At 46.5% G+C, this 22,385-nt stretch overlaps 1 protein-coding gene across 4 annotated transcripts in view; it reads left to right on the top strand.

Annotated features, from left to right (window-relative positions):
• Positions 1 to 22,385, top strand: part of LSP1 (lymphocyte specific protein 1) — an 88,331-nt gene that overhangs the window by 35,536 nt on the left and 30,410 nt on the right. For 2 of the 4 annotated variants that reach the window (XM_039534569.1, XM_039534571.1), the window contains exons 2-3: positions 5,663 to 5,815; positions 12,579 to 12,761. In XM_039534569.1, coding sequence (XP_039390503.1) covers positions 5,663 to 5,815; positions 12,579 to 12,761 — 336 coding nt within the window. The remainder of the gene's footprint in view (positions 1 to 5,662; positions 5,816 to 12,578; positions 12,762 to 22,385) is intronic. The other 2 variants (XM_039534572.1, XM_039534573.1) reach the window with 1 other exon arrangement.

Genomic DNA, 22,385 nt, shown 5'->3' with positions numbered 1-22,385 from the left:
GATGATGTTAGCTATGCGCTCTTTGGTTGGCCACGTGTGTGGGGGTTTTGTCAGCACAGCTGTGTCACTAGGGTGTGTTTCCCCCCCCCCATCCCTGACTGATGTAGTTATGCTGGTAGAAGTTTTAAGTGTAAACCAGGCCTAAATCTAATCCCTAGTGGATAATATCCATTTCTTTAAGCCACTGTGTGATTAGCAGCTCCTACTTAGGACTGGAATGGCAGGGAGTGAGCTTGCACACGTGTGTTGCATCCAGGCCCGTTTGGAGTCACGTTGGCAGAGCTGTAATAAAGAAAGCTTGGCCAACGCCTACTTATGCAATGCCTGGATCTGGCCAATGCTCCCAGCCCCTACACTTCTTGAGCACCGAAATTCACCAAATCTGCTCAAAAGTTTTGAAGAGGGGACATTGACAAACAAGTGACATCAGAGAGAAACCCCAGCCTGAGCTGCAGCTGGGACTGTTCGGTGCACCCCCTCTTCCTGACAGAAGTCTGGGAGAGGCTTTCAGCATGACGGCACTTCCCTCCAGCTGGAGGCCCCGGACCTCTGAGCACTGTGCAGCACAATAGAAAGCAGCGACCTGCATGTTTATGGCAAAGAGGCTCTCAGCACTGGGATAATTGCAATGTGGGTCAGTTGGAAGAGAAGCCAATACGCCAGGCAGTCCTTCGGCAGAGTGAATTTGGTGGGTATCTTTCGACTGGGCCCAGCAGTCAGTTTAATTTCTCCCTCCCTCCCCCCAATACAGTTGTTCTTGTTGTTATTGTCCTCCGCTCACGTTCCACACAGCCAGTTCAGAAGATGCAGTGACAGAATAGTGAGCCGGTGAGGTCATGGAGAGAGAATTAGTCACATCCAACAGAGAGGGAAACAGAGAGGGCTGCAAGCCAAGCTCATTTGATAATGTAAATGACTGTCACACAATTTATATTGGAGCCCCCTGGGAGACTCCAGTTCACCCCTGGGGGGTAGTTAATAATAAATAATAATTGGAGATATACCAATCTCCTAGAGCTGGAAGGGACCTTGAAAGGTCATTGAGTCCAGCCCCCTGCCTTCACTAGCAGGACCAATTTTTGCCCCAGATCCTCAAGTGGCCCCCTCAAGGATTGAACTCTCAACCTTGGGTTTAGTAGACCAATGCTCAAACCACTGAGCTATCCCTCCCTCTTATAATTCTGTCCCCCTGCAGCCCCCTGGGGAATATCAGGTGAATTCCAAAAATCCCACTTACTCTGGCAAAAATGTGACCCTCACACCTTATGACTGGGGGAGTCCAGGACAGACGGGGTTAAGAGCCTTTCTGAATCAGAGACTCTTATCAAGTTCTGTCACATAAAAAAGAGAGGTCTAGGCGGAGCTTAATGAATGACTTCATTTATATATCTTAACCCCCTCCCCCACCCATCCCACCTTGGCTCCTGGCCAGGACCACAGACAACTGTTTCTATGGGAACTATGGAGAAAACAGTAAACATGAGTGTGGAATGAATGAAGAAGGGGGTTTGCTTGGGTCTTGTTTCTGGCAGCTTCATGCTCTCTGTTCCTGTGTGGAGTAGGGCAGGGTGGAAGAGGCAGGATGGGAGAAGGGGGGTGCAATTTAATTCATGTAATGTAATTTTTAGAAAATGCAGTGTTCCTCCTGGCAGTGGTGCTGAGTCGTGATGGCAGGAGAAGCCCATTCCTGTGTGGGTGGCAGGGGGGTGGGGTGGGAGGAACGAGAAATCAGGGCTGGGCTGTGCACTGTAACTGTGCTACACCTCACTAGTGAGCTGGAATCTCCACTCTCTCTGTGCTCTTTCAGTCCTACTCGCCAGCTCCTCTGAGGTCTCTGGCATGATTGCCATGTGCTGTAGTGCCACACTGGGATGGCAAGGAGCTTTAAATGGAGGTGAGCTCAGACACATTGTTGTCTGAGAACACACAAAAAAGGGCTGGAAAACAAGCTAGTCAAAGAAACATCAAATATGCTGGACAAGGTTCTCAAAGGTAACTGATGATTCTGGATGCCTGGCTTGACACACCTTAGTGATGGCTCTTGACAGCTGCCTGGGGAAAGCACTTTGCAACAATTACTCTGAGGCCTGGTCTACACTAGGGGGGCGAAGTCGATGTAAGATACACAACTTCAACTACGGGAAGTCGACGTATCTTATTTCGACTAACCTCCCGTCCTCACGGCACGGGATCGACAGCCGCGGCTCCCCCCGTCGACTCCACTACCGCCGCTCACCCTGGTGGAGTTCCAGAGTCAATGGGAGCGCGTTTGGGATCGATATATTGTGTCTAGATGAGACGCGATATATAGATCCCCGATAAATCGATCACTACCCACCGATCCGTCAGGTAGTCTGGACGTACCCTGAGGCAGTGTGGTCTAAGAGCTAAGGCAGTAGATTGAGAGTCAGGAGACCTGTATTCTCTTCCCAGCTCTGCCAGTCACCTGTGTGCATCCTTGGATAAGTTACAGTGCTTCAGTTTCCCATCCCCACACTTTCTCTGTCTTGTCTGTTTAGATTGTAAGCTCTTTGGGGTAGGGGCCATCTTTCTCTATGATCCTGTCTACACACCTGTTTGCATCAGGTTAGTTAAGATGGTGCAAACCCCTGTGGGAACATACTTATTCTGGTTTGAGTAGTTTATTTAGGTTTTGCTTAAACCTATCCCTAACCGATTTAAGGTAAAGGTTTAAAAATGAGCCTTGTTTGAACTGCAATAAGCATGTCCACACAGCCTTTTGCACCAGTGTAACTAAATCACTTTCCAATCACGCCTTTAGTTAAGCTGGTGCAGCTTTACATGTACACCAGCCCTCTGGTGTGTGCAGCCCCTAGCACAATGAGGCCTCACACCTGGAGCCTCTGGATGTTACTCTCATTACAAATCATCAACATAACAAAGGACCTTGCTCTTTGCTCGAAAACCGATGCTTAGCTCAAAGCTCTCCTTTATGTATGTTTGCAAAAATATCTCCAGGGGAACATCTGCCCCCTTCAAATCCCGCTCTCAAGCTGGAGCCCTCATTAACCTGGCGCCTTGTACTGAGCAGGAGTGCTCATTAGCAGCAACTGGGTAGGGTCAGATAGACTCACCACTACAATGAAGCAAAAGGATTGGAGCCCTGGCTAGTTCAGCTGGAGCCCTGCTGATAGGGGCCACGAATGACTCAGGCCTCACTCTATTACAGCTGTAGTCTGAGACCCTATGGAAGCAGGAGTCTGGCAGGGCTGCTGGGCTGGTGTTCTGCTGTGCTGAAGTTAGACAGGTTGGGTCTCTGACATGGCTTGTCCCTCTCATGCCAAGATCAGCATGGTGCTGAAAGAGGCGAGAAGGGGAGGAGCGGATCCTGCGTGAAAATTCATGTTATTACCAGGGTAGGAATGTTGCCGCGGCCTTATCGTTTCCTCTGGGATCCGAGAGGTTGCTCTGCTGACAGAGGGTTTATTATCTGGAGGCTGGGACAGTCTGGGAGAAGCCAAGCCAGGATTTTCTTCTGTGCAAGGGAGGAAGGAAACAGCACAGAGCACAGCTGGAGCCCCGCTGAGTGATAGCGCTGGGTACCCTCCTCCGACATTCCCTGCACCATTGTAGCAAGAGAACAGCTTGGCACAGGAATTCTGATTAAAATATAACTACTCAGCTGATTAAGAAAACATGTCAAGGTCTGCTTTGCATAGGTCTCTATCCCTGGGAGTGCAGGGGCCCACAAACCTGGATTTGGATTTCTCACAGTATTGGGCAACCTTTCAGCTTCAGGGCCTGGGATTTCCAAGAACTGGATCATTGTTATATATAATATTTGCCATTCTTTTAATGTTACTGCAGGGGGCAGAACTAACAGAGCTGAGGGCTGAAATCCTTCCTTTGGCCCAGATTATGGAACGAATCCCTGCTCTGCACAGCACTTAAGCATGTGCTGAAATCCCTTTTAAGTGCACTTGCTTAAGTCCTTTCCTGAATCAGGACCATCATGTACAGAACAGCTATGCAGCACACTTCCCCCATGCTGCCCTGTCAAGGTGCTTCAACTCTGACCTAGGGGTTAGAAGGTGATTTGGTTTCCCAGGCCATCCAATGCTAGATCTTTTTGTTGAGCCTGCCAGAAAGGCCATCAGTTGCCATGATATCAGTGTGATAAGAATAGCTGCCCCCTGGACGGAGATCCATACACTCTTTTCACATGCCCTTTTCGGTCACTGCCAGCTGAGGCTGGATGACACATAGGGAAATGACCAGATGATCAAACCGAGAAAGCAGGACATCTATCCTGCAGCAGGCGTGGGCAGGCTGTGGGGTGATACCTATCGCGTAGGTGGCACCAGGTGCTGGAGGGAGAATTTCCCTGCAGTGGGGATTTCTAAGCGGCACCCCCGCTGAGGCAGTGTGAGTCATGCTGTTGAGCATCCTGTGGGATACTAGAGCTGGTGGGAAATCGGAATTTCTGTCCCATGGGAAATTCCAGCATTTTGCGGGGAGCGGAGGGGAAGGGGGGGAATTCCAGATGGGAAATAAAAGCTGAAATATTGAAATTTCCCACAGAATGAAAATTCTGAAAAATTTAAATTTGGGACCATTCAAATCTGTATTCATGTTGATTTTCATATTATAGTAAAATATTACCTATAACGTATTAAATATAATGTAATAGTGAAGTCGGTATTTAGTATAAAGGTCAGCATGAAATGACTTGCAATGATAGTCAAAAAGAAACATTTTTACTTTATTGAAACAAAATGAGAAATGATTTGTTCTGACCTTTTTCCCATTGAAAATTTCATTGAAATGGACGCATCCCCATGAAATGTTTCGATTTTGACAAAACTGCACTTTTTTTTTTGGATGGAAAACAGTTCCATGGAATACGCCATGCAGATGCAGCTGCCTCTGGGGGGAGACTCTGCCGGATGGCGTACAACCTTAGATCACCACAGCCACGGCTGCAGTGCCTGGTGGGATGGAGCAATGTGCTCCATGTATGTAATATGTAGTATAAATGTATTAGGTATCCTGTTTTAGTTTCAAATTTCTGGTACAATCCATTGGAAAATGGGACTGCCTTGGAAAGAATAGGACATATTGTCACTTCATATGTGAAAGACTAGATAAAGTAAAAAAAAAACTATATAAGTTCATGGAGGCTAGGGCCATCAATGGCTATTAGCCAGGTTGGGCAGGAATGGTGTCCTTAGCCTCTGTTTGCCAGAAACTGGGAATGAGGGACAGGGGATGGATCACTTGATGATTACCTGTTCTGTTCATTCCCTCTGGGGCACCTGGCATTGGCCACTGTCAGAAGACAGGATACTGGGCTAGATGGACCTTTGGTCTGACCCAGTAGGGCTGTTCTTATGTCCTTATGACTCTACCATACACATTTTGTTACTCATCCCCTAAGAAGCAATCCAGTCCTCTCATACAAGGCCTGATTCTGCAATCCTACTTTCTCATGTTCTGTAGCACTTACACAAGTGGTCTCCTTGGCTTCCAGGCATGCTGCTAGGGTAAATAAGTGCTCCTGGCTTGGCAAGAGTGAAGCTGACAGAATGAGGCCTACCCAGTGCTGTGTTTTTATCCTGAGATTCCGGGATGTTTTCCCTTCATTTGCTTCTCTTGGAACTGGCTGCCTGCATTAAGAATGCATTTCCCTTCTGGTTGACAGGCTGACAGCACAGTGGAGTGTGGAGGATGAGGAGGAGGCAGCGAGAGAGCGGCGTAGAAGGGAACGGGAGAAGCAGCAGCGGTCCCAGGCAGAAGATGGCTTGAACAACACCAACTCCTTCTCAGAGAGTGGGCTGCCAGCCCAGGAAAACCAGTAAGAAGAGCTTGAGTGTAGAACACACTTCTAACAAGCACCATCCTAGTGTAAAAAATCCTTACTGTATGCTAGTGCTTGTGTTACCCAGACCCACTCACTGTGCTGTTCTGTCCCTGTCTAGTGTTGGCTGGGCCACATCTAAAGGTTGATGGGATTAGTAAAGCCTTGGCTGGCAAAGGAGGGTTTTTAGATTGATGCTTATGCTTTAAAATTCAGAGGTCCCAGGTTCTATCCCTACTGCTAACAATCCCTTTTAGGGAGACAGTTTTTAATTTTCCTATGAGATAAAAATGCAGGGGGTTAGGAGTTTAAATGAGGAGAGTTCAATAAGGGTTAAATTGGTGTATAAGACCCCAATTCAGCACAGTGTTTAAACACATGGTTAACTTTAAGGATATGCATAGTTCTGTTGAAGTCTACAGAACTTGTTTAAGCATATTAAGTGTTTTATAAGATCAGGGCCCAAGTTAGACAAGAAGTGGAGCTGATTGGAAAAAATTGTGAGAATTTTTCATTTGAATTGTTAAAAAGTGTCAACCAGATCTGTAAGGCCCTGATCCTGCTACCACTTATACATGTGCTTAACTTCACCACTGATGGTTGAGCATGTGCATAAGTGATTGTAGGATCAGGGCCAAGGCACAAAAACAGCAAACAAAATTATGGGAAAACAAATCAAAATTTGTTTGTGAAAAAAAATTAAAGGAAAACGTCTGAATTTATTCATGAAAACAACTCTATTTTTTCATTAAAAATGCAGAATTTTTCATGAAAAGAATTCAATTTTTTTCAGGATTAAAAAAAAAATTCTGAAGATTTTTTATTTTCAAATTCTTGTGAAAATGTTTCCTTTCTTTGTGAAAAGCATTTCATCAATATTTGGAAAATTTAAATATTTCTGCCAGCTCTAAAAAGAAACGTATTTCATTAAAAATGTAAGATGTGCCATATAATATTAATTGAGAGCATTTCTAGACCACCTTTCATACCAGGATCACAAAACGCTTTACATTTATTAACAAAGCCTCAGATCATCTTGCTGAGGCAGATATCTCTATTTTACAGCTGTCTACAGACACAGCAAAATTAAGTGACTTGCACAAAGCATCAAAGCAGCAGTTACAGTGAAAAATTAGCACCCCCCAATAATGCAAACACAGAGGCCCTGCCCTGCAAAAACTTGCACACATGCTTAACTTTATGCCCCGTGAATGGTCCCATTTACACCAAGGGGGACTATTCACAAGGTATAAAAGTTAAGCACCTGCATAAGCCTTTACAGGAGTGGGCCTTATGCATGTGATTAGCTTTAGTAGTCCCACTGAAAAGAGTGAAAAAGGCACAGAGGAACAGGGAAGGGAAGGGAAGAATAGAGAAAAAAGGCGTGTGTGTGTTGGGGGGACTTTTTGGGGGAGTAATTACAGAAAATAAGTTTGATCCATTTGTCATATATGATACAGTGGGGGGTTGACAGTTTCTGGCAATATACAAATAAATAGGAACAAAATTCCCAGCTGTATTAAGAGAGGGCCCAGAGGGGAGACCTGCCCTTCCCAGACCTGCCCTTTGGCTCATGGTCATTCTCTTTCTGTTGATAGACAGGGATTAATTGCACAGTACAAACTTCCATTGATTTTACTGGGAGTTTTAGGTGTGCTAGAAAAAGAGGAATGAATCAGGCTCAAAGCCAAAATGTTGTAACCTGAATGTTTAAATTTAGGAACCTGGAACCTAAATAAAAGTGGCCTGCTTGTCAAAGGTGCCGAGCACCTGCCAGTTTTTGTTGCCTTCAGTGGGCTTTGTTGGTGCTGAGAATTTTCTGAAAAATTAGGACACTTTTATTTAGGCTCCTAAATATGGACTTAGGAGCCTAATTGTAGGCAGGCATGTTTGGAGATTTTTGGCCAGAGTGACCAAAGATCCAAGTGTACAGTAGCAGATTAAAAGGTTGTTGATAAACTTCAGCCCACAAGGAAGGAGGAGAAAGGGGATAGGTCATGCAGAGAGGTCTGAGGCATGATTTACACTTTAAAATAAATAATCCCAGTGCAGGAGAACTAGCCTCACTCTTTGAGATGGGGAAAAGATTCGGAAGCTTGTGGGCATCTTTCCACCGGGACCAACAGAGACCAAAGTAACCCATGCTAGGATTTTGTGACTCTTTGTGCCGCTTTGATGGGCAGACCACATAGAAAGGTTTGTGAGCTTGGTACTAGTCCCTTAGCTCAGGCAGTGAAGTTTGTGGGTTGTTTTTCTTTTTTTAAAAAAAGATCCAGAGGTCCTGGGTTCAATCCCCCATACAAATACACATGCAAATATTTGTAGATGGAGTGTTGAGGGTTAGGGAGAATGCTGGGAAACCTATAGGTATCATTTAGGTAGGGATGAGCCTGGACCCAAATCCCACATCCAGATGCCCCAGAACAATGGGGAGGTTTGATAGTAAAATCCATCCTTTCTCAAAACCTGCCCGCTGGCCATCTTGACTTCTGGCTTTTATGGATGAGCCTTAGCCAGCCTCTTTGCTTTGTTATACGCTCACACTGATAGCACTGAGCTATTGTGCCTCACTCTAAAATCGTGTTTCCTTCTCTCCAGCCTCTTCTGCAGCTGCTGACGGCCACCTGGGCTGGCTTGCTGAGCTGGGGTCAGCCTGCCATTAATCTTCCATAAGTCTTTGCTTTCTCTTGTGTAAACACCACGCCCCCATACAGTGACTCATCCCATTCATGCAACTCATCTTTGTGTAAACAGGCCCTCATCGTTTCCTTGGGGGGAGGGGCTTTGCACAGCCCCCAAAGAAAATCTGGGTTACATTTCCCCCCTCCCCCTTCGCCCCCCCCAGACAGCTGTGGTGGCTTCCCTGTAGGTCTGGATGCTGGAGTGGTGCCAAGCCATTTAGTATTGAAATGCGGGAGCGGTGTTATGCCAGCCCCACTCTCACCCCTCTTATTTCTCCCTCCGGGTGATCTTGAGTTCTGAGGAGAGTAAGGGGGAGACTAGGCTGTGAAATCAAAATTACCCCAAACTCCAGCCCAGTGGCATCTATCCTTTGCAGCCTGAGTGCTGGGGGTGGTATTTCAGAAAGGTCAAGGGGCTGCAGTCAGGACATCAGGGCAAATTCTTGAGCGTCGCAGAGGGAATGGGGACCACCTACCAGTCCCCTGCTGGGGATTTGCCAGGGAGCATAACGCTCTCTCTGTCCCTGGCAAAAGGAGGCCATTGGGTCAGGGAATGACTAGAGTAGACTGTGCTCTGGCTACCCCCAACTGGTGTATGGGCTTTATCTATGCCTTTAAGGGCTGAGCTTCCCACCCAAGGATTGCTCTTCCCCCCAGGCCCTGACCGGGGATTCGGAAGAGCTGAAGTCTTTTACTGGCTTTGCCACAGAGCTCCCTGTGTGTCCTGGGCAAGTCTCTTCTCCAGTCTGTGCTTCAGCTGGTCATTGGTAAAACAGGAATCATACTTCCTACCCTGTCTATTCAGATCATTAGCTTTTTGTGGCAGGGACTCTCTTACTGTTTGTGTGAATAGAGTTGAGCACGGTGTCTCGATCAGGGCCTCTGGTAACTACAGGAATAGTAAATCCTAATCCACTTTCACTTGTGACATCACAGATTGTCATTGTAGCACTTAGTATGGGAAGGTTCAATGGGAAAACATCATGAAGAACCCTGAAAGACATCCTTGGCTTCTCCACTGGCTGACCATCTGATTTGGGACAGGAGTGAATGCCACCCCAGTTACTGAAGATCCTTGTACTAGGGTCCTTCTGGAGATGTGGGGCATTGTGGGTACTTAAATCTGGGCCTGTCTGTTGTTGTCAGCTGTCACAAGGCTTGTGATAGCTGCTCCCCCCCCCCCAAGACTCAGCTGCTGGAGTCACGTGAATAGGAGAATCTCAGCTTTCATAATTTTTAAAAAGTAAGTTTCTAGCCCTTGTGGCTGCAGAGAAAATCTGGAAAATGTATGTAATCCAAATGCTCCCTAAGGCTCCGAACTCAGAGAACAAACAAGATCCCCCCACCACACATTTATCTATTAAAAAAATCTCATTGGTTTTAAGCCAATCTCAAGATTTCTCAAGGCCCAACCTATGATTTTCTTTTAACATTTGGGGTTGGCCATCCTTTGTCTCGGGCATCTCACCTGAAGTCACCACAAGCCTAGATGGTGAAGGAGAAAGGCAGAGGCAATGAGAATAAAATGGGCCAAAGTTGCTGTGCAGCAGGCAGCCATGTGATCTGGAGGAGCCAGTCCTCCTTCCGATCACCTACCGCTCAACTGTGCACTGGGCTTTTTTTGTGTCTTTGTGTCAAATCACAGCCGTTGGGTTGCGTCAGAGCTTGGGAATGTGGTCTGTATGCGCCATGCTGGCAGGGAGATGACCCTCTGCAGGCTCTCGGCAGTTGGATAGAAGTTCTTCTTCACCTCTTTTCTTTCCGGTTTGGTGACTGAAGAGAGAGTTTTCCCCTCACCAGTGGAAGGATGGGTTAAGCTCCTTTTGGTCCCCCCGCTCCTCCCCGCAGGGCTTTTTAAGGGGCAGAGGGATGAGCACTTGGCCATGCCAAACTACGCCGGCGTGTGCCAGCACAGCAGTTGGCAGTGGGTGGCATGGCATGGAGGGGGGGTTCCAACATGTGTGTTTTCAGGAGCACTATAAAGTGCACTTATGAATCCAAATGGGAAAGTGACACTGGGAAAATGACACCTATTCACTGCCAATACCTGCTGCCTTCGGGGCACATCCAGTTCTCAGTGGAGTCAATGGCAAAATTCCCCTTGGTTTTCTTAGCACCAAGGCTCTACCTTCCTAGATCCATATCTGCTTACTTTGCTGGGGTAAGAGCAAGTTTGTTAAACTGCTACCAGCCGTGAAGAGTCCAGGAAGACACAAATGAGCAAAGCCAGATTGTGTTCTGCCTCACACATCATCAATAACAGTTGCTGTCTACAAACCGATCCCAGAACCCTTATTGCTGGCAATGAGGCATGAAGCAGAAGGCACGTAGGTAGGTTTGCATTAGGGTGACCAGATGTCCCGATTTTATAGGTACAGTCCCGATTTTTGTGTCTTTTTCTTATATAGGCTCCTATTACTCTCCACCCCCATCCCGATTATTCACACTTGCTGTCTGGTCACCCTAGTTTGCATTGACAGATGAGGACCAGTCTATCTAAGCCACTTGTCTGCCCTCCCCCCATTAACACAGATCCACACACCTTATCATCTGTAATGCATTTATCCTCCCAACACCCCTGTGAGGGAGAGCAGTGCTATTATCCCCATTTTACAGATGGGGAACCAAGGCATAGAGATATTAAGTGTCTTACCCAAGGCCACACAGGGACTCTGTGGCAGAGCACCGGATTGACCCCCAAGTCCCAGGTTGGAGCCCTAACCACTGGACCATCCTTCCTCTCTCACTCATCCATTGCTGTGCATGTGTGTTGTTATTTACACCACTGCCAAGTGGGTGCAAAGCGCTTTCATTCTCATTTGGGAGTGTTTTGCACCCACTTGGCACTAGTGTAAATGGCATACCCAAGCTGCAGGGCAAACATGAATGGGACCCTGGGTTCCTAAATGCATTTAAGAAGATTTTGCACCAGAGTCTCTGGTCTGGCCAAACTGTGCTCAGTGCAGGACTAGAGGAAGGGGTGAAGGCACTGGGAGCCTGAAGGCAGCTCTAGCTTATGCCGGGATTTTCTGTGGCCCCACGAGGACATCCGAGGAGCCAGGAATCAGTAGGAGCACAAAGGACCGGTGTCACGGAGTCCCCGGGCGACGCTCTGGAACTGCTCCCCACAAAGCCAGTCAGGACTTTGGGGAGCCTCCTCTCCCATGGAGCAGACTGTCTTCAGAGCAAGAAGCTCACACAGCTTCACCTCCTGGATCTGAATTCGGAACATTCAGCATATGCCCCTCCATGCGCTTCCCATAGTGAGTCCGCCCAGGCAGGGTCCTGGGGAAGCCTGAGGGTCCTGCATGCACCCCCAACTTCGCAGTCAGATGTAACTCTCAGCCAGCCAGTAAAACATGTTTATTAGATGACAGAAACATGGTCTAAAACAGAGCTTGTAGGTACAGAGAACGGGATCCCTCAGCCGGGTCCATTCTGGGGCCCAGTGAGCCAGACAACCCTGTCTGCCCTCACTTCCCGTCCCCAGCCAGCTCCCAACTGAAACCCCGTCCAGGCCCTCCTTTCTGGCCTTTGTCTCTTTCCCAGGCCAGGAGGTCACCTGATCTCTTTGTTCACCTTAGCTATTCCCTTGCAAGGGGGGAAGGGCTCTGGCCATTTGTTGCTAGGAGACAGATTGTCGGCCATTTATGCACACTGGAGACTTAAGAAATGCATAGGGGAAACTGAGGCACTCACACAGTATTCAGAGGAAACATTAAGAACAGTCCCACTTCATCACAACAGGTTACTGTCTCTTTTGCCCCAGGAATGGAGGTGAGGTGGAGTTGCTGTGTTGTTCAGGGATTCCCCTTATACCAGGAAAATTCCTAAGTGGCTGCTCTGTGGTGTTTTCCTAAGTGGTTTAGGCTGCTTTGTGACCTCTCCTTTAATGGAGAATGAGGACGGGTGGGATTCTGGAGACCAGGCCTTTATTGGTATGAGAGGAGCTACTAGAGGAAGGTTGTGATAGCCAGGTTACTGGAAAGGGAAGGACCATGACCAGCATGGGGTTTATCGGTACCAACTTTGAACCTTTGCAGTTCCACTGTTCTAATCTTTCTCCTGCTGTGTTTCAGGTTTGACTTTAAGCCCTCAGGGACCTCAGAGCCGGAAGAGGATGAGGGGTTCAGCGACTGGTCTCAGAAGCTCGAGCAGCGCAAACAGAGGTGGGCTGCAGAGGGAACACAAGAGGGGGAGCGAACATCCCCCAGGGAATGGACACAGGCCCAGGAAGCAGAACCTACTTGCAGAGAAGAAAGGTACAGCCGTGAAGGGGCTCCTCCAAAGGAGGTGGCATCTTTCTGTGGGCAAGCCCAGAGCATAGCCAGGTGGGGAGATGGGGACAGGAGGGTTTGGGCTGAGCTATGTCTGCAGGAAGAACTAGTCTGACAACTGAGAGGCTAACACTCAACTCGCAATAATTTGTGCTATTGTGGAGAGACAAGCTCTGATCCCAATGCCCCCAAACTCTGGTCGTGTTCGGAGTCAGATGGAGCTTTCCACAGCTCTGAGGCAGATTCTGTGCTGTAATGTACCTCCAGGAGGCACAGCACAGAAGGTTAAGTCCAAGGGCAGTGAGGACAAAGTTGGCTTCAAGCCACTTCTACGCCCTCCTGAGTCTAAGCAGCTGCAGGGGCTGAAATGACCGCCAGCATAATTTAGGCAGCCCAAGTTCTAAGTTATGGCAGTCTCCTAGCACTGCCTCTGGCTTGTGGTGCCAGCCAGAATGGTGCGGGTTATCGTCCCCCACATCCTTCTCAGAGCATCTCCCCCAGCGGTGGAGTTCTCAGGAAAGAGTGGGTAACATAGGGCTATTGTATGCAGCTGAACACAGCGCTTGTGTAACGCCCACAGACCGTAGTCATCAGCAGGCAGGATTGAACCTGGGATCTCAGGAGCTAAGGGCATGAACCACTACTGCATGAGCTAAAAGCCATTTGGCCCTTAGCGAAGACTGTAGAGCAGACTCATTAATCTCCCTCTCTCTCTAAGTGGTCTTGGTGCCACTAGATAGGACAGAACACCACACCCAGGTGTGTGGGTTACACCTGTGCCTGGGGAATTCTTCAAAAGGCACTTGCAGACTGTTTATTGTCACTGTACTCTCTCAGAGATGGTTCCTCCCTCCCCCATTGAGAGGGCAGGTCTTTAGCTATGGCTGGGCCTAGGCCCACCTGTCCCAGTATCCGCAATAGGTAAACCCCCAAATCCCTCACTTTGCTTCTGGACCCTATCCCCTTGCTGAGCTGACCCCTGGATCCAAACCCTTCCCTGGGGGACAGCTGATATCTGGATCTGAACATCCTGTCTGAGCTCCATTATTAGTCTGATGTTACTGGGATTTTTGTCTTAAAATCTTAGTCCCTTTTTATCCAGAAGGGTGAAAAGATGCTTAATTAACATTGGATCAAAAGCAGACAGAAATATAGCTTTCCTTGTCTCTCTAGCTGTATTTCTTTTCAAACATCTTAGCTAAATAAAATCTAAAGAGACATCTCCTCCCACCTCTGTAAGGCCCTAATCCTACAAACACTCACCCATGCTTAACTTTTTATACAGCACTCATCCCATTGTCTTCAATCATACTTGCAGGGCTAGGGCCTCCATTATGAACAAGCCCATTTTCCCCCAACTCTCCTTCCTCTCTTCTCCTGTGAAGATTTCTTGCTGGAAGAGGCCCACTCTTCTCTGTGTGTGTGTGTGTGAGAGAGAGAGAGAGAGAGAGAGAGCAGGCATACATCCGCTTTGCCTTTAACAGAGAGGATTTTCTATCCTTCTTGACCAGACATGTTGCACCTTATTTGCCTGCTCCTTCCCAGCAACACTCTGTTAAAAAAAATAAAAATGCAACTTTGTTTCTTGCTTGACAAACACAGGCTGTGTGAGGTGAGGCTGCTCTGCAGTAGCTGGAAGAGGGAAAATTGCAAACACCTGTGGCAGGTGAGGCTCAGTGAAGGGAGTTGCCAAGCAGCTGGAAAGCAATTAAATCCAGGCACTGGAGCTCATGCAATTTTTATTGGGAGGGTGTTGAAGTGACGTAGCAAAGGGGCAACCTAGGTTATCACCAGCCTTCCTCTTTGTTTGACTCAGTGTGGGTGTGATTTATGGGAACCTGAGGAGGTCCCTCACAAACCTGTAGGAAATTTCATTTTGCTTCATATGTTGTGCTCCCTAAAAATATCTCCTTTTCCACTCCTCCTGCTGATATTGTCACAGAGTAGTTGGAAGCCTTGTGTGAGCTCTCAGGTATGTCATGTGCTCCAGTTTCACCCTCTTTTTCCACAGTTGTCTGCTATCCCCATTGAAGGAATGTGACTGTAGTGGAGAGAACTGTTCTATCTCATTCCTGAGCTGTGGCTGGGATCCCTCCCCTTGGGAGGAAGACAGGTGTTTTTTCATATTCTGGACATATGCCACTGTAATGAGCTGGTGAGTAGGGAGAGTTGTGCCCTACTGGATGGAACTGTGACTTGTGTCATAGGCCCGGTACTGCTAGCTTTTAGCTTTGGTGTTGGGATTCTGTGCTCTTGGAGCTATAGGAACCAAACTTGATTCTTGCTGCAGCTGTGAAGTTCTGAATAGCCATGGCATGTAGCAGAGTGACCGCTTGGCTGTGGGTTTGTTGTAAGACATCAGTGGTGGTGTCAAATTAGTTGTCTTTTGTATTCCAGCACTCTGTATGTTGGGTATGTATTCCACATGTCAGATGTGTAGGGCTTTAATTCTAAAACAGGTCTGTGCTTTAGGGGTAGGCCTTATTGGCTGGGCTCGCTCTATCCAGAACCGGTAGTTACCAGAGGCAGTAAAACATTCAGGGCATGTCTATGCTGCAGTTAAACATCTGTGGCTGGCCTGTGTCAGCTGCCTTGGGTTTGGGCTGCAGGGCTCTATAACTGTAGTGTAAAGATCTGGACTAGGGCTGGAGCCTGGGCCCTGGCACCCTCTTCACCTCTCTTTTTTTCTAGCCCTAGTCTGGATGTCTACAGTGCAGAGGTATAGCCCCATGAGCCTGAGTCAGCTGACACAGGCCAGTTCCCGGTGTTTAATTGCAGTATAGAGAGGCTGCTGTGAGAACAGCCACAGAGTAAGATGGGTGGCTATTTGCTATTTCAGCTAACGTGTTAGACCTGGCTCTGCCTAGGGATGTCAGTAGGGAGGACAGGTCTGCTGCTGTAGAGTGACATGTATCTTTCCTCACTGCTGAAAGTTGGGTGGGAGATGGTGACTCCACCCCCTGTTGTAGGAGGGCAGCAGAGTCGGCAGTTGCTGCTGTTTCAGTAGAGGCCACCATGAAACAAGAGAACCTTTCAGCCCACTTCTTGCAGGGCCCATAGCTGCCATTTCAAGATGTTTTAATAAATATGAAGTGGAGAAAACCCCTCTCTATCTCTCTCTCTCTCTCTCTCCCCTGCCCCCCCCCCCCCAGCACTTAAGCTTAAAATAAAATCCCATTGCAGAACTGCTGGCTTCTGACAAATCTGGTTTTCACTAAGTGGCCATTAGCAGTTACCCACAGCCTGCTCTGGGTGGGTCTCGGCTATACACTCTCCTGCCATTGAGTGTAGTTCTATGAACTACTCTGAGCCTGGTGCCACCCTTCTTGGTCATTGCTAATGTACTAGGAGGATTTACCCTTCAACATTGCTGACTGTGGAACCAGTGACATAATCCAGCTCCCAAAGAGTCTAGCTCGGGTTTTACCCAATGCTCAGTGCATGCGGGCACAGGACGCTTTTGGAGCATGCAGCACTGCACCAAAGGTGTGATTATTGGGGTGCTGTTTTTCTCACCTTAATGTTGAGACTTGGGGTATTAGGTAAAGGCTTCTGCTCACCTGGAGTATAACAACTTTTCCTTGTGGAAGCAGACTTTTCAGACACATGTATGTTGATACAGTTTCAAGCTTGAGGGTGTGATCTACTTCTAACAGGGTATTGAAAAAACACCACTGCCTACAACCGAGCATGTTTAAGTGTACTACCAGTGCTACCTGCAAATGGGTACTCCTTTAGCTCAAGGGGGGGAGGCCAGTGCTGTGTAGAATCTGGGTTGAATCATGCTGGTCATCTGTATGTGTGATGTGGTGGGATTCAAGGGTGCTAATGTAACCACATTATGCTGACTTTGTGCCCCCTGCACAAGAGGCACTGATAGATGCTGTAGCTGGGGTGTGATGTGCCCTGACTATTCTGCAGTGCCATAGTATCTAGTGACCTACTGCATCAGGGATGCAAGTTAAGGTACCCCTTGGGGTTGCTGTAGTGTGTGTGTGTGATTGGGGGGAGGGTTAAGCCAGCCCCCAGCACTCTCAGGATCAAGGGATGCAGGCTGCCCCCTCCCCTGGCTCTGTGCCAGCATAGGGGGTGACATTAATCTCTGCTGTCAGTGCTCTCAAATAACTTTTGAGATTGTTTAATATTGTGGTGGTGGTGGTGTAGCTGTGTTAGTCACAGGATATTAGAGAGAAGGTAAGTGAGGTAACATCTCTTTATTGTAGTTCAAAAGCTTGTACCTTCACGGAGCTTTTTATCAGGTCTGGGGAAGGAAGCAGTGTGTCTGACCTAAATACAAGTTAGGACAGATTGTTAAGCAGAAGGGATAATACATGGGAGGCAGTCACTTGGAATGGGCAATTGGGAGTTAGATGATTATGCATAAAAGGTTTAAAGTGGGCAATTAAGACTAACAAGCAGGTGTTACAAATTGTTGTAATGAGCCAAAAAAAGTGTCTCTGTTAAGTCCAGGGCTTTTGGTGTCTAGCAACGTTAAATTCATAGACTTGCCTTTTGAAGGTGTTGGGCAATACTTGTTCCATAGGTGTTCAATACTTGTTCCTTTGAGGACAAGAACTGAAAGATGAGCTGTGGAGCAGGGTGGATTTAATTTAAATCACTAGTCAGGAAGACTCAATTTAATCATGGATTTCTACAAAAAAGTGCATTCTTGTTGGTTGTCATAACCTTAATACATATTCTTCACAACTCCTGAGATGTAGGTTTCATTTTTATGAGGTACATGCTATATATTTTTAAAGGGATTTATTCTGAAAATTTTTTAGATTACTTTTACAGCTATGTCAGAAAATGAATGATTTGGTTATTTCATTTACCAAAGGTAATTGAAGCAGAGATTTATGAAGTCATTGGGAGGTGAACTATCTCCAATTCAACAGGTTAATCATTAATATTTGAAGGATTTTCTTGCCTTGCTGTATTAGGAGGAGAACATCACCAGATAGATGTTTAAATTGTTTCATTTAACTAAAACAACAATGTTATGTATTCAACAGCAAACATATAATATTTTAACAAAACAAGCATATGAATTTTTGAATTTAGTTACACGTTCAAGTTTTTTTAAAATTGTTTTTGACTAAAATAGTTAAATGAAATATTTAAAAAAAACACACATTAAATTTACTATGTCAGCCAGGTCAACATGAGAAACTTAAAAGATTTGCTTCTGCAGCTAACTCAGTCTTCACCTTCATTTTCCTGTTTGTTCATAATCTGGAAAAGAAGAACAAGCTCTCCTGCTTTTTCAGGTCCCAAATGATTTCTCAATTTGTAATGAATTAGTCCAAAGGAAGAAAATATTCTTTCTACACTGACAGAAGAAGCTACTGCTGTTAAAAGTGAGATTATCACTTCAACAGTCTCTGAATCCAAGTGCTTAAGTGACTTCCACCAGTTCACTGGTGTGACTGTCTTTAAAACATCAGCAAATGTATGTTTTTTGAATGGTTTTTATTCCCAAACTGGGTCTCTTTTATGGCCTGCTGCCATTATAGGTTTTCCCTTGTAGTGAGAGAATGGTATGGTAGATCTCAAATCAATGAAGGCTACGCTCAGAAAGAGCAAGACTTCTGGAATATGCTGCTCAAACAATTTCACTTTAGTTTCTACTGCCTGTTCCTCCCTTCTCACATTTATCTCCAGACTTCTTCTCCTTGTCCAGATCTATTCTGCCCCCAAGAATCGTCTATTCATTGAACTTTTTGAAACTTTACACTTTTAGAGAGAGGTAAGGGATTGACTCTGTGTACACAAATTTGCAGAGGGACAATAGAGTTGAGGACTTTGGTGTTTTTTCCCCCTCACCTCCGTATATATTATTTATTTGTTTGTTTTAAAAATATTTTTGCTGTTAACAAGCATGTTATCTCTGGAGACACAAATCCACTGTTTGAGAACTGCAAAACTAAGCATTTCTGATAGTGCTCGGTCTAGAAGATACCGAGTCCCATTGGGTAGATAGAAAGATTAACCTAAATAATCTATACAGAAGCCCCTGGAACCCCATAAAATTGGGTCCCTAATCCATGAACTATTGGAACTCATTTACAAAACTTTTCTTAAACATCACATGAATATATTGTCTCATACTATAGACTTAGTTTATAATCCCCATTCCATGATGAGATCTTTGAGCTATAATGTATTTTAATTAAAATGATCTTTTAGATAAGTTTTTTTCCTCAGAAAGCATTTTATCAAAACAAAAATGATTTTTTTTAATTTTATATTTAAAAACCATTGGGGTTTGTTTTTTTTTTTTTTTTTTTAATGCACCTTGCTGTGGAGTGGTTGCTTTGGAAAAGTTTGTCTATGGATGATACGGTGTTTTTCTTTTATCGTCTTTCTGTGTGAGCTCACTGGAGTGTAGTGATTGTCTAGTTTCATGCACATAGTTGTTGCGGGGGCACTTGATGAGGTATACCACGTGATGTGATAAACATGTGTAGGAGCCATCAATTTTGAAAGAGGGTGGGGGAGGGGAGTATTGATCATTGTAGCCATGGAGATGTCTGCAGGTTTTACATCTCTTCTGGAAGGGTCTGGTGCCGCTTTGAGTTGATGTGTCCTGGTCTGTAAGGAACTTGCTTTTGGTGATGAGGTTGTGGGGTTGTTTTGAAGGCCATAGGGGATTCAGGAAAGATTTCTTTCAGGATGTGGACCCCATCAAATATGGGTTGTAACTGTTTAATGATACCCCATATGGTTTTGGTGCAGGGTGATTGGTTTCCCTTTCCTGTCTTCAAGAAAGTTCTCCTGGGATATTAGGGTGGCCCTTTCCACGAAGCAATCTCTGGCAGAGTGTCCTTGTTTAGTGAATGCAGTGTTGTTGTATCCATGTTGGTTCCAAATAGGGTGACCAGATGTCCTGATTTTGTAGAGACAGTCCTGATATTTGGTGCTTTTTCTTGTATAGGCACCTATTCAGTGATGAGCTGCCAAAATATTAACAACCGGTTCCCTCCTCCTCACCCCACAAAGGGGTTGTGCCCCCCCTCCGCCCTCCAGGACTCCTGCTGCATCCAACACCCCCATGTTCCTTGACACCCCACCCCCGGGACCACTGCCCCATCCAACCACCCCTTCTCTCTGTCCTGACTTCCCCTGGAACCCCTGCCCTTGACTGCCCCCCATCGCCTCATCCAACACCCCTGCTCCTTCCTGACTGCCCCCCCAGGACCCTTGCTCCCATTCAATCCCCTTGTTCCCTGCCCTCTGACCACCCCGAGTCCCGACCCTAATCCACCCTCCCCACCCTCTATACAACACCCCCCTCCCTACCCCCCCTTACCACGCTGCCTGGAAGTGGGGGCCGGAGCTGGCCTGGAGCCACGTGACACCCTCCTCCCGTCCCCCGCCCCAGCTCACCTGCAGGAAGCTGCTGCTTCTTTCTCAGCCCTCCCAGGCTTCCCATGCGAACAGCTGATTCGTGGGAAGCCAGGAGGGGGAGCCATCAGGGGAGGAGGCAGAGGCAGAGCCGGAGCTAGGTGAGCTGGGGCTGGGGGCAGGGCAGGGAGCTGCTGAAGCTTTTGTTAAATTTAAAAGCCCTTTTAGAACCGGGACAACCGGTTCTAAAAGGGCTTCTAAATTTAACAACCAGTTCCCGCGAACTGGTGGGAACCGGCTCCAGCTCACCACTGCACCTATTACCCTCCATCCTCACCTCAATTTTTCACACTTTCTATCTGGTCACCCTAGTTCCAAGACATTAGAGAGACAAGGTGGGAAAGTGCCTCACCTGCCTTGTGTATCTTGTTTAGTGAAGGTGGTTTTCAGTGTGTTTCAGGTGTGTGTCTCAGACTTTCTCTTTGGAGAAAATTCTGTGGTATTTGAGTGCCTGGCTGTAGATAACTTTGTGTGTGTGTGTGTGTGTGTGAGTGGGGGGAGGGGGTCTGGATTTGTGGAGGCAAATGTGGTGACTGGTGAATTTCTTGTATATTGTGATTTGATTAAGCTGATCATGGTGTCCGGGAAGTTGATGGTGGTATGGGAGTCTTCTAAACTCCCTCAGATTTCCACCACAATTCTCTCTAGATCTTCTTTCTGGAGGATGGAAAATATCGATGTATCTCAGGTATATTATTGATTTTTGCGGTGCATTTGTCCAGAAATTCTTCCTTGAGGTGGCCCATGAAGATGTTAGCATATTGGGGAGCCATCCTGGCAGCCATGGCTGTTCCAGTGGACTGGGCAAAGTGTGTTAAATTTAAGCTGTGGGTGAGGGTGAAATGGATGAGTTTGGCAATGTGTTTTGGGTGGATTTCTGAGTTTTGTGCATTCTTGTGTGTATTTGAGGCAAGCAGTGATGCTATCATGTCCCAACTTATATTTAGCTCAGACACTCTGCCTCCTCCCCCAGACCTGAAGAAGATCTCTGTCACTTCAAAGCTTGTACCTTCCTCCAACAGATGTTGGTCCAATAAAATATGTTGTGGCTTTATCTAATATCCTCTTAGAGGTTGGTCTCTATTCAGAGACGGGAGCATTTGGGTTGCTTTCTCCCTGGTCAGTGGCTGATCTCACTGTCTTTCTCAAAACTTGAGCCAATGTAGTGCTGGTGAATGGTGATGGTTTAGCAGACCTGGAGATCAAAGGCTTTTAGTCTCCATAGTAGGAACAGCATGGCATGAAGGGCAGCAGAGTCCGCTTCCCCCTCAGCCCTGACCTGGGAAGAGCTGGAGCATAGTTCCGTCTCTGCCTGACTAATCTTTGGCTTCTCTGTGGAGCCTGCCAACTGAGATCCTAGATGTGATGTGAACAGTGCAGTCTAGAAAATGTTTCCTTCTTGTACTGGCCTGAACTTAACCCGGTGCATGAGGGTGAAATGTGTTTCAAAGAGACTAGTTCTGAACATGACACAGCCTCTTGTGACTGTGCTACTACAGGATAGTGCACTTCCATTGGGTGGGGGTTTACTTTATAGATTGTGGCACTGCAGAAGCCTGTGGTTTTAAGGCTGTGCTGCAAACCTTACTTAGAGCATAAGTTCTGTGGGGCTGGGATCATCTCTTGTTCTGGGTTTTGCACATGTCATAAACAGTTAGTTAAGGGTTAAGGTTTTTTGTCTACCTGTAAAGGGTTAACAAGCAGTACCTGTGGACACCTGACCAGAGGACCAATGAGGGACAAGATATTTTCAAATTCCGGTGGAGGGAAGTTTTTTTCCTGTTCTTTGTTTTTTAGAGAACTAAGAGAGTCCAGACATCTTAATCAAGTCCTCCCAGGTTTCTGCAATAAATTCTTCTATTCAAGCTAGTGAGTATTAGCAAGGAACTAGTATTCTTATACTTTTATTTCTGTATTTGCAATTCTGTGTTTTGCTATAGAATTTCTTTAAGTCTGTACTGTGATTGCTTTTACTGAGAAAGAAAGGAGGGGGGATTCTCTCCAGAGATTGATAAGTTTAGACCTGTATATTGTTCCATCTAGGTTACAGAGACAATGACTTTCTTTTTTATTCTTTAATAAATTCTTTTCTATTAAGGACTTGGTTGGTCTTTCCTTGGGTGGATTCTCAGGGAAAGAGGAGGAGGGAGGTATCCCTCTGTAGTTAGATCCTGGTCTCTCTCCTAGGAAAAGGGAGGGGAG

Source organism: Mauremys reevesii, linkage group 4 (genome assembly GCF_016161935.1).
Source record: "Mauremys reevesii isolate NIE-2019 linkage group 4, ASM1616193v1, whole genome shotgun sequence".
Taxonomy (NCBI): Eukaryota; Metazoa; Chordata; order Testudines; family Geoemydidae; genus Mauremys; species Mauremys reevesii.
Note: the sequence above shows the minus strand (reverse complement) of the source record. Positions and strands in the feature narration are given on the sequence as shown.